This window comes from Rhineura floridana, chromosome 8 (assembly GCF_030035675.1).
Source record: "Rhineura floridana isolate rRhiFlo1 chromosome 8, rRhiFlo1.hap2, whole genome shotgun sequence".
NCBI lineage: Eukaryota > Metazoa > Chordata > Lepidosauria > Squamata > Rhineuridae > Rhineura > Rhineura floridana.
Window position 1 is genome coordinate 51,320,189 of NC_084487.1, and position 15,281 is coordinate 51,335,469.

General features: G+C 41.7%; 1 protein-coding gene across 7 annotated transcripts in view; it reads right to left on the reverse strand.

Annotated features, from left to right (window-relative positions):
• LOC133390575 (solute carrier family 23 member 1-like) overlaps positions 1 to 15,281 on the reverse strand; it is a 65,351-nt gene that overhangs the window by 21,097 nt on the left and 28,973 nt on the right. For 4 of the 7 annotated variants that reach the window (XM_061639453.1, XM_061639449.1, XM_061639448.1 and 1 more), the window contains 3 exons: positions 14,857 to 14,933; positions 12,648 to 12,800; positions 11,273 to 11,430 (listed from right to left, as the gene is read on the reverse strand). In XM_061639453.1, the coding sequence (XP_061495437.1) occupies positions 11,273 to 11,430; positions 12,648 to 12,800; positions 14,857 to 14,907 (362 nt within the window). In that variant the 5' untranslated portion in view covers positions 14,908 to 14,933. Of the gene's footprint in view, positions 1 to 11,272; positions 11,431 to 12,647; positions 12,801 to 14,856; positions 14,934 to 15,281 lie in introns of those variants that run through there. The other 3 variants (XM_061639451.1, XM_061639450.1, XM_061639455.1) reach the window with 2 other exon arrangements.

The window sequence follows — 15,281 nt, forward strand, 5'->3', positions numbered from 1 at the left end:
TGGATTACAGACACTCATGCACCCTTAGTCAATTTCGCTTTCCTGCCTGCAAGGCTACTCTCTTTGAGTCTTGTCAATTTCAACCACAGCCTGCAGGTTCTCTGCAGCCCAGCTGAGCTGAAAAGCATACAGTCGCTTTTGCGAAATATCACAAATACAAGCAGAAAACCCACAGGAATTATTGGCTTATAAGTGGTTTGCTAGAGCGTCTCAACCACCTGCAACCATAGAGACTGGTGGTCTACCTTCCTAGACATGACACATTGTTACTTGCTGTTCTGGAGAAATAAGTGGAATTGCAATCATGTGTATCTCCAGAAACGTTAAAGGTAGAAAAGCATACAGTCAGTTTTGCGAAATATCGCAAATACAAACAAACAAAAATACAGGAATTATAGGCATATAAGTGGTTTGCATGTGTCTTTTATCAGAGGGAACACTGCAAAGCCTGTGCTGGTTGCTTCAGAGCAGATTGACACAGCAGCACGCGGGACTGTTTGCCCGCATTCCCTGCCCGAGCCAAGAGCGGCCACCCATGGGGGGTCCTGTTTGCTTCCCTCAGGGGCAGCATTTCTGCTGCCGAGCCACATAACGGTCCGGGGCTGAACCCTGCAGTGAATGGGCCCAAGGGTTACGGGGGATTCACCCGGTGATTACAAGCGCTGATCCCTTGCACTGCCCACAATCCCCCTGGATGGTCAGGGGCACCTGGAGACACTCCGGCCGGCGCTGCTTCAGAGTGATGAGCGACAAGGAACTCCATTACAGCCACTACTACCAAACCATCAGGAAATTCAAACTTCCGCGCTCATACGTTCAAGCGCATGCGCCTTGTTGTGCTTTGTTGCAAAGGGGGAGAGGAGCATATGTCATATTTTTGCGGACCAATTGGCTGATAGGGGGGAGTGTTATGGGCGGAGCTGGGGAAAAGCGAGAAGAAGTACGGGTCCTCTCGCTGTGTGTGGGCACAAAAAAAAGCAGTTTTTTTATTGGGAAAGAGCGAACAAACAGGCAAAGTGAGGATTGTCAGATGACGAACCAGATATGGAAAACGTTGATTATCCCGCCCCGTTTGGATGAGCCCTACGACTCCCATCAGCCCCAGCCAAAATGGCCAATGCTCAGGAATGATGGGAATTGTGATCCAGCAACATCTAGGGACCCAACGATTGGGAAAGGCTGCTGTGCATAAATACGCATAGATAAGTGAAAATAACTGAAATACTGGTGAAAATAACACAAATATGCATTACATTAGGGGAATTTGCTTGCAAAAATGTGTATATTAGAGAAAATTAGATAGAAAAAAGTGCATATTTGGAGAAATTCATACTAAATGGATCGATTTTTATGAGGACTTAGCAATGGAAATGTGGAGAACTGAATTTAAGATTGGAAAAATGAGAAACTGAAAGCAACTCAAATTGACAGATTCTAATGGTCTTCTCTCTAGCATGGAGAGGGCGCTTCCTACACAAGCCTTTTAGAGCACAGTAATAACACAGCCAATTTTTGTTGCAGGGTATTCACTCATGTCCCTTCAAGACAGCACCCTTGTTTGTTTGGAAGCTATCACATTTTCCCCTACTACTCACAGCCAAAATATGGGGGGGGGTGATTTATTTCCTCAAGTATGGCAACTATTGCTGTATGAAATAAGGCTGTAAAAATGTCACGGGCTACTTCCTCCCACCCCTCCATTCTCATTCCCCCCTTTCCAGGAACCTATATTTCATTTTTAAAACTTTCCTTCCTGGCTAGGATTATGACTTGCTTGTAGTAGAGTCATCATCCAGTCAAATTCCCTCATGTTTGTGTGCATTGCACTAATGTGGTCTGCAGGATTTTCTAGAGCATTTGCATGAGCAGAGCCCAGTGCATAATTGGAATTCCCTCCCCTTAAATATTAGAAAATATTAGCCATCAGAGCCGGTGCCAGGCATGACTGGGCTCTGCCTGTTCCACGTACCTCTCTCCTGTCTTCTGCTGCTACGCACGCAGGGCTACCATCAACCAAGATGGCAGTGAAGGCTTCTCTAAGGGGCTAATGCCCCTGCTGCCATCTTGGTTGATGGCCTGCATGTGCAGTACGCTATGTGCATACACATGCCTGCCACCAACCAAGATAGCGGTAGGGGCACGCAGCAGCAGAAGACAGAGATGTCAGTGGAATGAGTGGATCGCGGAAGGGGAGAGCTACCCTCCCACCCTAACAATGGACCCTTCAGGGGCCTTCTGGGCTGCAGGGACCCTTGGCCAGGGCCCAACCTGGCTGTCCTTTGGCGCTGGCGCTGGGCACCATCTCTGTTCTCTTTTTGGCACCTACTGAAGACCTTCCTCTTTCAAGAAACCTTTGAAGTAGAAACTTTATGCCAGTCTGCATCTGGTTTGGAATTGCTTTTTAAGATGTTTTTAAACATTTAAAAATATGTTTTTAAGATTTTTATTCTTAAGATGCTTTTAAGATGTTTGTTTTTGAGATGTTTAAAGTTGTTTTTAGAGTTTTGTTTGCTGCCCTGGGCTCCTTATGGAAAGAAGGGCGGGACAGAAATTTAATAATAATAATAATAGGCCTTGCCTCTTGTTTGCCTTACCCTCTTGGCAACTGATCTACCTGCCTTCAACTTTGAAATCTGATCTTCCAGCTTTGCTTTTCTTCTGATTGTTTTAAGTGACCTGTTCCAAACAGCCCAGTCAATTAAACTGTCCAACAGAATTCCAACAGCTAGACAGCTCAGATCTAATTTCTTGTAATCAGAGATGCCTAACTGAAAGCATTATTATAGGACTAGGGCAGAGGAGTTAGTCTAGCTGTTATCTGATATTATGGGTCCTCACAGCCCTGTGGTTCTTAGTTGTGAGACTGAGGGTTAATGGATCAAGCAGAACTACCAGAGATTGCATTGATATCCCTGGCAGAGTTTGTTAAGGGCATGTATCTCAATGGACACAGGCAATTCTGGAAGGAGAGAGCCATTTGGGAATCAGGGCTCAACTTCCCCCCTCCTCTGGCTCTGGGCAAGTGTGAAAGAAATATAGCCAGTCTAATCTTGAACTGGCTGGGAAGAGATACAGAGGTGTGATTTGCTCTGTGTGCTGAATCCAGAGCTATGGATTTGGAAGTCCCCTAGAAACCTAATGGGGAAGGAAGATTTAGGGAAGGATTAATACTGTGAGCCCTACTACCTTATGCTCAGCCTGAATATATGTGTAAATAAAACCATAAATCACAAAAAGTTACCATAAACCTCCAGTGAGCTTTGTTCTAAGGAAACATCAAGCCAAACTATGCATAGAAACCCCAAGCTCTCTTACTGCCCAGAGATTGGGATGCGCATAGCGGTACATTGATACAGTAGAATAATGAAGATTTACATCTATTATGCAGCCTGAAATCACAAGTGTATGGATCATGCTACTGTTTTGCATATAGCATGCATTTAGGGATATGATTTCCTAACATTAAGACATATATTAGCAACAGCTGCTACTAAATTTGGATGAGGGTTTGTTGCAATATATGGTTTAATGTACAAAATGCATATTATTTTCACAGTGGAAAATAATCCATTCAAATATATATCAATATTTTATTGAATTTGTTAACCTCCTTATTCCTGCCATGCTGTTTTTCTGTGCCATGGCATCCCACCACCTTAAATCATCCAGTGGGACATTCCAGGAATTTTTGTAGCACTTGTTTTACCACATAGGTCAGTGGCTGAGCATATGCATTGCATACAGAAGGCCCACAAACAATCCCTGGCATCTTCAGCTAAAAACATCTCAGGTTCCAGGGCTGGGAAATATCTCTACCTGAGAGCCAGGTGGAGTACACCGTACGAGGCTGGATGAAATAATGGTCTGGCTTATGGCAAAAAGCAGCTTTGCAGGTTCCTTCTGCATGCTGCTGATAATATAAACTGAAACCCAACTCTTCCTGTTTTTGATTTTCAGTAGTTGCAATGGTTTGTTGGCTATGCTTTTAACCTAAGAACAGTTCAAGGGCTTGGGTAGAGACAGCTATGAAAGAATGGAGACAGATATCTAGAACATCTACAGGTATAATAATTCCCTGCCTTCCCTAGGATCCAGCTGAGTTCATCCAATTTCCTAGTGTACTAACATCACCAGTCAGTTTGAGCTATTAGATATAAGTCCTATTGGCCACCACGTCATGAACACTGTTTTGAATGGGTTTGCAGGCATAGTCATCTGAAATTCATAACTCATCTTCACTGTAGCCAGTATTTGGGATGTTGCAGAAAATTCATAGCAAAGAAGTACCCTGTCTGCCTCTTAGGAAAAGCTCTTTAAGGTCCATGATGAATGGAATCATAGTCAGATTTTTCAAGACAATCCTTTATCGTCAGCTCCCATTCTCATGCTGTTATTTTTCTGGACATCCAGCAATACACAAGCCCATGAACTAAATATACATCCCTGCATCCTCTTCCTCTTAATAATTATTTCCTGTGATTTCATAGTTACCCACCACTCCATGAGATTAGTTACTTAATATCGGCTGTCATAGGAGTGCCCACAAGCCTTTCCACAACAAGATCACAATTCAAATAAGCCTTGGCAAAGTATATAAAGGAGTGTTACTGCACAGAATGTACCTAAGACTTCAAAGAAGAGTTTCATTTTTTTATAAGCCATGCCTCAGTAATTCTACTGGAAATAGTAACAGACATGTTTATTACCTGGGCATTCATTAACATCCATTATCTCCCTTTGAGCTCACTGACTAATTACTAGTAACTCACACCAATCAGAGGTTAATCTGAGGCATTTATAGAAGTGCTTTGGGTGTGGAGGAAACAGGATTCCTGAAAAGGTTATCTTTCATTGGTAACTTCCCATTATTCTGGGGGATGTTGCTATTTTTGTCTAGCAAACAAAAATGTTAGTTGTTTCCTGCCCATGTGCATTAGGGCTGTAAGTCATGGCTTTCAGAATCTGCTAGAACTGTGAGTACTTTCTGTCATCACATGGAAAACCAATATGAGGAGAATGACCATGGCACAATCTCTATTTCCCAGCTTAACCTATTTTACAAGGGCTGTTTTAAGGCTAAATGGGTAACCACTGTGTGGAACCGCCAACCTTGGAGAAACTGCAGGATATAATTTAAAAATAAATAAATAAAAAAAATAACTATTAAAATGAATGGCTTTAGACCATATTGCAGCTGATCTTGAAATATTGGAGTTATTAAGTGTGCATAAATCAGATATGGTGAACTTGTTGTCCAACACTATCTGGAGGGCCACAACTCCTATCATCCCTGATGGGAGTCAAAAACATCTGGAGGGCAACAGGTTCCCCATCCCTGACTTAAATTCTGATTCTAAGGTTTCTACCTGGGCAGGCAAGTAAATGTGACCCATTTCCCACTGAACTGAAGTGGCCCAGAGCAGTCCTGTTGCTATAGGAACTCTTGCAGGATAATTCTCCCCCCCCCCTCCGGAAGTAGGCTTGTGTGTGAGAGAGTTAGTCTGGTGTGGAGCTGAAAAGACACAGAGAGGCTTTACTGCTCTGTGTGCTGAACCCTAAGCCAAGGCTTTTGGGTGTCCCCCAGAAACCTAATGGGGAAGCAAGATCTGTTGGGGTGTTAATTATTTGTTATTATTTTATTTATTAAATTTATATTCCATCCTTCTTCCCAGAAGGAGCCTAGGGCAACGCTGTGAGCCCCTCCATCTTACACTCAGATTGTATACATGTACAAATAAGCCATATATCCTGAAGACACCACAATCTCCTTCAGAGGCCCACTGTGAATTGTTTGCAAGGCACTTTGAGGGTAAAGATGCTCACCTCCGTAGCAGTCTTGATGCCCCATCCACATCTACTGTAGTCCCCAATGAGGTGTCCAGTGCAATGTCTGCTGCAACTTCTTGGGAACAGTTTCAGTTTATGCAGCCTGATGATGTAGACAAGGTGCTTGAGATGATGCAGCCAGCAACATGTCCTCTTGACCCTTGCCCTTCTTGGTTTATTGAAGCTTGCCAAGGGGGTTTGACCGAGTAGATCCAGGGTCAACTCATCATTGCGGGAGGGAGTGGTTCCAGCTGCCCTGAAAGAGGCAGTGATTCAACCGACCAACCGCTCCTGAAAAAGCCCACCCTGGACCCATTGGACTGTGACAATTACCGACCAGTCGCAAATACCCCCTTCTTAGGGAAGGTGATTGAGAGGGTTGTGGTGCAGCAATTGCAAGTACACTTGGATGGAACAGATTATCTTGACCCATCCCAGTCTGGGTTCAGGCCTGGTTATGGGACTGAATCGGCCTTGGTCGCCCTGATGGATGACCTTTATCGGGAGAAGGACAGGGGGAGTGTGACCCTGTTACTCTTACTTCATCTCTCAGCAGCTTTTGATACCATTGACCATGGTATCCTTCTGGGCCAACTTGGTGAGATGGGTATTGGAGGAACTGTTTTACAGTGGTTCCGATCCTATCTCCAAGGTCATTTTCAGATAATAGCACTGGGTGATTGTCTTTTGGCCCCCTGGGAGTTGTGCTGTGGGGTGCCACAGGGTACCATCTTGTCCCCCATGCTGTTTAACAGCTATATGAAGCCCTTGGGAGCAGTCATCAGGAGATTTGGGATGAGATGTCAGCTGTACGCTGATGATATCCAGCTCTATTTCTCTGTAACATCTGAAGCGGAAGAGGCCATGCAAGCCCTGGACCGCTGCCTGGCCTTGGTGGTGGGCTGGATGAGGGCAAATAAACTGAGTCTGAATCTTAGCAAGACGGAGGCGCTGTGGGTTGGTGGTTCCCAAGTTTGGATAATTGGTCGGTTGCCTGCTTTGGATGGGGTTGCACTCCCTCTGAAAGAGCAGGCCCATAGTCTAGGGGTGCTCCTGGATCCATTCTTGTTGCTAGCGGCCCAGGTGACTTCAGTGGCTAGGAGTGCTTTTTACCAGCTTCGACTGGTAAGACAGCTGTGGCCGTTTCTGGACCGGGATAGCCTGACCATTGTTGTCCACACACTGGTAACCTCCAGGCTGGATTACTGTGATGCGCTCTATGTGGGGCTGCCCTTGAGGTTGGTCCGGAAGCTGCAACTGGTGTAAAATGCAGCGGCAAGACTGCTCACTGGGGTATCGCCAACATGGCACCCCGCTGCTGAAAGAATTGCACTGGCTGCTCATCTGCTACCGGGCCAAGTTCAAGGTTCTGGTTTTGGTGTACAAAGCCCTATACAGCTTGGGACCAGGATACCTGAAAAACCGTCTTAGCCCTTATACACCCAGTTGATCACTGCACTCTGCAGGTGAGGACCTCCTGCAGATACCATCTTATCATCTAAATGGACCTTTAGTGTGGTGGCACCTACCCTGCGGAATTTCCCTCCCCTTAAATCTTAGACAGGCGCTATCTCTGTTATCTTTTTGGTGCCTATTGAAGACTTTCCTCTTTTAGCAAGCCTTTTAAGTTGAGACCTTATCCCAGTCTGCGTCTGTGTTGGAACTGCTTTTTAATATTTTTAAATCTTTTTGTAAAAACAATATGCTTTTAACCTTTTTTTAAGATGTCTTGAAAGCTTTTAAAATGTTTTTAAAGATGTTTTGTTTTAATGTATTTTAAAGTTGTTATTATGATGTTTTGAAGTGTTTTAGTGCTTTTGTTTGCTTCCCTGGGCTCCTGCTGGGAGGAAGGGTGGGATATAAATCAAATAATAAATAAATAAATTTCTTTAGTAGAATATTGTATATCCTGCTTTTTCTGCTTACCAGAGTAATGCTCAAGGCAGCTAACAGTCAAATAATAAAACAATCATCAACAATTAAACTGTTAAAAACAGAAACAGCATAGCAGATAATTAAAACATCAGAGTCAGCTTAAAATACAAGGCTAATAAAACATTTAACTGGCATTATTACGCAATCCTTTATGTGATTAGAGATCTTGCATCCACCTACATGGAGAATACGGGTGCTAGAAATGGGGGCTAGGCTCACGGAATTAGTGTTTTCTCTCTAACCACAACAATAAGTTGAGAGCTATCCCAGTCTGTGTCTGTGTCAGAATTGCTTAATATGTTTTTTTAATAATGTTTTTAACCATTTAAAAAAGTTTTTAAAATGTTTTTAACGTTGTTTTGTCTTAATGTATGATGTTTTAAAGTGTTTTTAGTGCCTTGTTTGGTGCCCTGGGCTCCTGCTGGGAGGAAGGACGGGATACAAAATAAATAAATAAATAAATAAATAATCTATCCAACAAAATTAACAAATCAGAAATTCATAGGCATAAACAATGCTACAAGGTAAGAATTCTCTGGACAGACAGAGAGTAATCCCCCTCCCACCCAAGAAAAGCTAATGAACCAGCACAAGGTTAAGAGAGTTATTTTTTTCTGTCACATATCACTGGGAATGTTAATTACTGGATTATTCCTACATCAGGAAATGGATTAAACTAAATTCTCCCTGGCAATGTTCTCAGGTCTGTCCAAGGGCCAACTGGGTGAGAAACTGGAGCGTTGTGAATGTCTTCCATCTCTACCTACAGCAACAACAAAGAGCTGCAGAGGGAGAGAAGAAAATTGGAACAACAGCTCCTGGGGGAGGGGCGCTTAAGTTTAACCATTTCCCACAGGGTCTGCCCAAGACATTTTACTGCCTAAGGTGAAGGACAAAATGGCACACACTCCCAACATCCCACGTACAGAAGCCAACTGGACCGGCAGCTGAATCTGGCTATTGGTGGTGGGATAGCATCCTCTTCCCCACATGCGAGAACAACAGACTAGTAGGCTAGTTTAAAGCGTGCAGGGCAGGTCATGCAGCACACACAGCTCTGTCCTCTAAAGAGGGCGACAGCCAGTGGCTGCCACCTAAGATGGTTGCCTCACTCTGCCTAACAGGGGGACCAGCCCTGATTTCTCCACACATTATTTTCCTCATGTAAACTGCTGCCCACCCTCACCCTGATGTTTGCTCCACTGGGAAGAACTTAGGAGTTTATAAGCTACTATTAAAAACTGTGGGGCAGGATGTTTTCCCAGAGGTGCTGCAGGAGCCCTGAACGCCATTTCACATGCCCTTGGATCTACTGGTTAGATCCTACTTCTAAAATATCTCTTGTGCTTTCTATACTGTGTTGACAGCATTTACAAACAAATCCATAAACATTGTGAGAGAGGATCAAAGTTGCTTTTAATATCATACAAGGAAGCACTTTACCCATACACACAGGGAACATAGTCCTTAATCCACATTAAGCAACTTTGATTAACAAGTTGCTTTTGACTTGCCTTTAGTCAAACTAACAATTTACTACTACCCCTCCAAACATGAATTTTGCACAGATAATTCTACCAAGGCACATTTTTGTTCCTGAGCATTTTTGTGGGAATGCTCAAAACAAGGACAGCTTGCCCCTTCCATTTCTCCACTGCACATACATATGAGGGCCAAACTACATGTCACATTATTCACATTCTTTAAAAAGTGTGATTAAACTGGCCACTTTTATTTTGAAGAAAAAGCAGCCATCTGGATTGGGGCACTATACCAGTTTCCTATGGAAAATCATCACCTGTCCTGGAGGTTCTTTTACTGCAAACATTAGTCCTTGAGGAGAAATAGCACCCTGGGGGCAGAGAGGTTATTATTATGTTATTACAGGAAATTGGTGTGGAGCTTCAATCCAGGTCAGGAGAACATTCCAGACTGGGTTCCTGTGGTTGCTTTTTCTTCAACATAAAAGGGGACAGTTTAAGTACACTGTTTAAAAGGTCCAGATAACATAACATATAGTTTGGCCTCCAGTTAGTGTGTATATACTTAGAGCTTCTGTGTCTCCCATTGCACAGCAACTATTTCACTATATGACTAAACAACCTGCACACCACATCCAGCTTGCTTCCAAGATAATTTGAATATGACTCCAACATTACTAAAAGTTGGTGATACAACTCTTAATGATTGCTGGAAAGAGGGTAACATCCTGCCTCCACAACACAACACTCAACAATACTGCATGAATTAAGAACAGCAGGAAAGATTTCATGCATTTCCTGACTATCAGCTGATGAGCAATATCCTGGTTTCTTTAATTCAATAACCACATACACAAAAATAGAACATAGCCATTGAAGATTAGGAAACAAATAACTGTCTAATTCTGGAGTCATATTTTGTGGAACGTTAGCTATGAAGAAGAAAAGTTGGTAAGAAGACAGAGAAAGTCACAGATTATATGAGAAGAAAAACAGAAATATCCAGAAAATATACATAGTCATTCTGGTACAAAACCAACTTACATTTTATGATCTAGAGTCAAAATGGGAGGGGCTGAATCTGGCCAGTTGGCTGAACCCTGACCTCCCCCACCCCTGCAAGCCATTTTGACAGGTGGACAGGACCACCCTTCAGTCAATCAGTCATGACATCAAGTGACAACTTCAAAGAGGCTTGCTGTCAACAACAATCAGCTGACTGACACTCACAGCAAGCCCCACTTTGTTTGCAGGCACAGTTTGGATTCAGACCATGACTTGAAATTGACAAATTGTTTTTCTACAAAGCTGGTCTGCAGCGGAAAGATGTCCATTTGCAGGTGCAATTTAAATCCAAACTGTACCTGCAAATAGAAAACTGGAATGGGGGGGGTGCTTGCTGGGCACTGTCAGTGTGCTCTGTTTGCCAAGGAACAACTGAGAGCACACTTTAAGCTCTTGATTGTTTCTTTGAAGGTGATTTTTACCTGCCCCACACTTGATGTCAAATATGCAGTCAGGTGTGGGACAGCTGGGGCAGTTTGGAGAAAACCACCTCATAGACCAAATTAGGACTCCTGCTGGGCCTAATTAGGCCTGCGGGTTAGAGGTTCCCCACCACTGATTTAAAATAAAAATGCCTAAATCATGTTGCTTTACTTATTTCCAAGTGAGCCCATCAAAACTATAATAATTTTGAATATCAATTTGTAGGAATTTCATGCTTCCTTGGGCAAACAGGAAGAGTGGCACACACCATATCTGCATACTAATATGAATTCTCCACTGTCATCTCACCCTCTGCTTCCTAAGTCCCTGATCCAAATCACTGAATTTAACACATACTGTTGTTTATTATGCCTTAAGTGAAGTTTTCTAGTCAAATAGAATAAATAATTTTCATTCTTCATGAGCTGCTAGCATTGTAACTAATATGTGTGAATTAGACTCGTATTCTCTGCATGCATCTCAATCACATGCAAATGGTGTCTCGTAATTGCCGCACTGTATTTCCAAAGGTACATTCCTACCTGACTCCAAAGATGACTTGAAGAAGGGTACATATCCCTGAGACGAAGAAGATGGTGCTGATCAGATGACTCTGTGTCAAGCTATCATGCTCCAAGCAAAGCGATTTGGAGAGGATGAGAGGGATAGCAACAAGACCCCCAAGTGCAGTGAGGTAGTGCTAAGAACCAGAGAGCAAAAACAACAGGAGAAAGAGCTTTGCATATACCAAACATAATAGCAGACAAGACAGGGCCTTTTCTGATGTGGCACTCAGATTACAGAACTCCCTCCCTAGAGAGATGGAGTTGGCTCCCATTCTTTTAAGGTTCAGGTATGCTGCCACTAAGACGTTCTCATTCCATTACTTTAAAAGTGGTTTAATGTTTGCATCTCCTGGCTTTTTAAGTGTTCTAAATATGCTCTTATTGTTTCGATTACTGTATTTATTGTTTTAATGTGTTTTTAAAGTCACTTTGAATTTAATTTAAGTAAATGAATAAATAAAATAAATTGTAATAAACCTATGTGTATCTAATTGACAATAGAAGCAATGCTAATATTAGACATCCACAATATGTAACCTTTTTCTCCTTTTCTATAGATTCACATATTGCAGTGTCAAAACTAATTACAGATGGGTACTAGGGTAAACACACCATAGCGAAATCCATAGCTCAATAACAGAATGGCAGCCCTGTGCCACTTTTTAATTTTGGGAATAGTTGTTGTGTTGAAGTTTGGGGCAAGGTGAGGGAATTCTGCTGGTCGCTTTGAATGATTCACTTATAATAATAATAATAATAATAATAACAATAATAATAATAACAATAATAATAATAATAATAAATTTTTAGGAAAAAAAACATAAGAGGCCAGTAGTTTATCTTCAGCTGCCAACCATGAAAAATCATCATTTCTAAGCTGGTTTTGATGAAGTAATGGAACAAGATATAAGGTAGATCTCATCAACAACACTACAATACAGATAAAGATTCACAGGGGAATTTTGTATTTTCATTGGTTTTGGCCACAATATATTTTTTCATACATGTTTTTATATACCATAATTGCTATGTTATCATACGAGTCTAATTCACACATGTTTTAGTGAACCATAGTTGTAATATAATGTATTGCCCCATCCCCAAATCTGCTAAGAAATAGTGACACAGAGAAGGGGAAAATAGATATTTGTATTGTATCTGTCTACCCCCCACCCCCTGCAGCCAGTAGCAGCTTTTGAGGGTTAAATTGGGGAAATGCTTAAAAACACCTTCCTCCACCACAACACTCTGTTTTACTATCTATATATAACATACGGAATGATTTTAAGACTGCTAGAATATATTATTTACACACTCTCAGTCATATTTGGCTTGTGATTTGAAGCCTCACCTGAATTCCCAAGAAGATACAGAGGTACCACGGCGGGATATCTGTGACAGTGTAAGCAAGTCTGTTACAGTCTTTGCCTTTCTGCCTCTCTTCAGAGTCTGCAACTGTGGCACCAGCTTTAGTGAAGTTACAGTAATGCCCCTCATCATCAGTCTGCAGGAACCAAGAGAGAATATTCCTGTTAGTGTTTGAACTGGAGGATGACATCAGAGTACCACCAATTGCTTCTCTGGGAGGTATTTACAAAATTACTGCACCTCTTTGGATCCTCTAGATGGGTGGGGTGGGGTGGGGTGGGGTAGGGGAACAAGTAACGTTGTTTAGGAATATTATGAAGCATCCAAGAAGAAGGCATTGCTGTCTGGAACCCAAACAGGAGCACTCCATTTTATTGCAGATCCTACTTGTTGATACTAATAGTAAAAATAAATGTTCATTTTGATAACCCTGTATATATACCATGCCAACCTCCTTGGAGGAACTTTGGGATATAATAACCAGAACAATGTTACTACTGTTGCTAGTATTCATTTATACCGCACATTTAATAGACAAGCCATGCATTTTCATTCATCCTCCTTGTATTAAGTTATTTGCACGTGGCTTGGGGCTCTTTCCAAATAGCAGGAGGCCTTTACTTACAGGACTTGCTGATAGCAAAGCAGTCTCTGGCATTGAAAGTCTAATCAGCATAGTATCCATAAGGGCTTTCAGAAAGAGGAATGCTGAATTTCCAGACATATGAAGCTGTCCATTAGGAAGCAAATTATTGGTCCATCTAGTACATTGCCTGACTAGCAGTGCCTCTCTAGTGTCTCTGGCAGAGATTTTTCTTAGCATATGTGATTGTTTAGCTAGATCTTGACCCTGCAGGGGCACTATGGGTGGGGGATTAATTCATTTCAGTCCACATTTAAAGCTGAATTTATCAAATTCACACTTTTCAAAACAATATGAGAACTGAAACACAGCCATCCTTTGAAATTTGCACTTATCCAAAATTTGCAATGCAGTTCTCCAATGCAGTAAAGCAATGTTTACAAAAAGGCATATGTTAAGGGAAAGTGTGCACAAAATGAATATATTACTGAAAATAACATACAAAAATGCATTATACTAGAATAAATTGGTTGCAAAAAGATGTATAAATTAGTCAAAACTGCATACAAAAATGTATTCATTAGGAAAACATTGCACTAAAATGCTGTGGAATTTTCATGAGGATTTTTTTAAAAATCACAAACTGCTGCAGAAATGTGGAGAACCAAAATTTAAGTTTAGAAAAATGAGAAACCAAGAGAACATAAATTGACAGATATTCCTTCCCTAGGAAAAACCTTTTACATGCTCTATCCACTGATCCCCTCTGAGAATGGATGAAAGCATAACACTTTTTCCTGAAATGCTGCAGAGCTGCTGTATAAGCAGACAGAGGCACCTCCTTTTATCCGTGCATGTGTATATGCCTTCTTTCCCCTTCACCCATAGGTGCAGGCCAGTACTTTGCAAGTTTACTCAGATCTATTCAAGCTCCAGGGAGTACAGCGGGAATTACTCCTAAGTAAGTGTGCAGAGGACTGCAGCCTTAGAACCTGTTGAAGTTATGCAATAATGCAGGATAGGGATGAGGATAAAGAAAGCATGTTCATAAGATATATTTATTATCCAAAAGTCTAAAATGCTAATATTAATATTTATTTCATCTGGTTTGTTGTAATCTTGTATAGTAGAATAGCAAAATCTTTAGACACAGAAGGCAATGATAGGGAGAGAGGTATAGTATAATAAAATGTAGAGCATTCTCTCTTTCTTATTTATTAAATATAAAAAACAATACAAGCAGCAAAATGTTACTGTTTACTCAGAAGCAGAAGTGTATTCAAAACAGTTCTAACACCCATTGTGGGGGAAATGAGTTTTAAAAGAAATCCACACGTTCTGCCTATTGCAAACACAGATTAACATTGCTTACCCCAGGGGTGAAATTCCTGTGGCCCCTCTAGATGTTGTTGGATTCCAACTCTCATCAGTCCCAGCCAGCATGTCCAACGGTCAGGGATGATGGGAGCAGGAGTCCACATTCCTGTCCCTTGGCTTACTCTGTCCACTTCTCTTTTCCCCTACTTTTGAACTGATTTTATTTTAGTGTTTGGTTTTATTCAAGCTTATTATGCAAGTATTTGATTTTAAATGCAAATACAAAACTTACTATAAAAACGGGATTGTCTAGTCCATTGGTGTCTTTGTCCGAGGGGGTCATCACTTCAAAGTTTCTTCACTGACTTCCTTGAAAAAGCAGAAAAACAGATGAGATTTGTGATAAAAACCTCATGCTTCAAATCCTAAAGAAGAGGCAGGAGAGAAGCTGAATGAGCCTGATTTGCAGAGTCCAAATTCAGTTTCAGGCATTCATGTGAGAATTACTGCAAAAGAATTTCACTTTTCGCTAGCTTGCTGAAATCACTCTCTCTTTCACCCCACTCAGTTATACAGGGGCATGTTTTGAAACAATCTTGGGGATTGTCCTACTTGACACACAGTGAATCAGTAACTGAAAGTGTGTCATTTTCAGGAAAACTTGTGATGTCCATAAAAATCTATTGAGTGCCCCTCCTAAGTTAAGAAATATTTCAT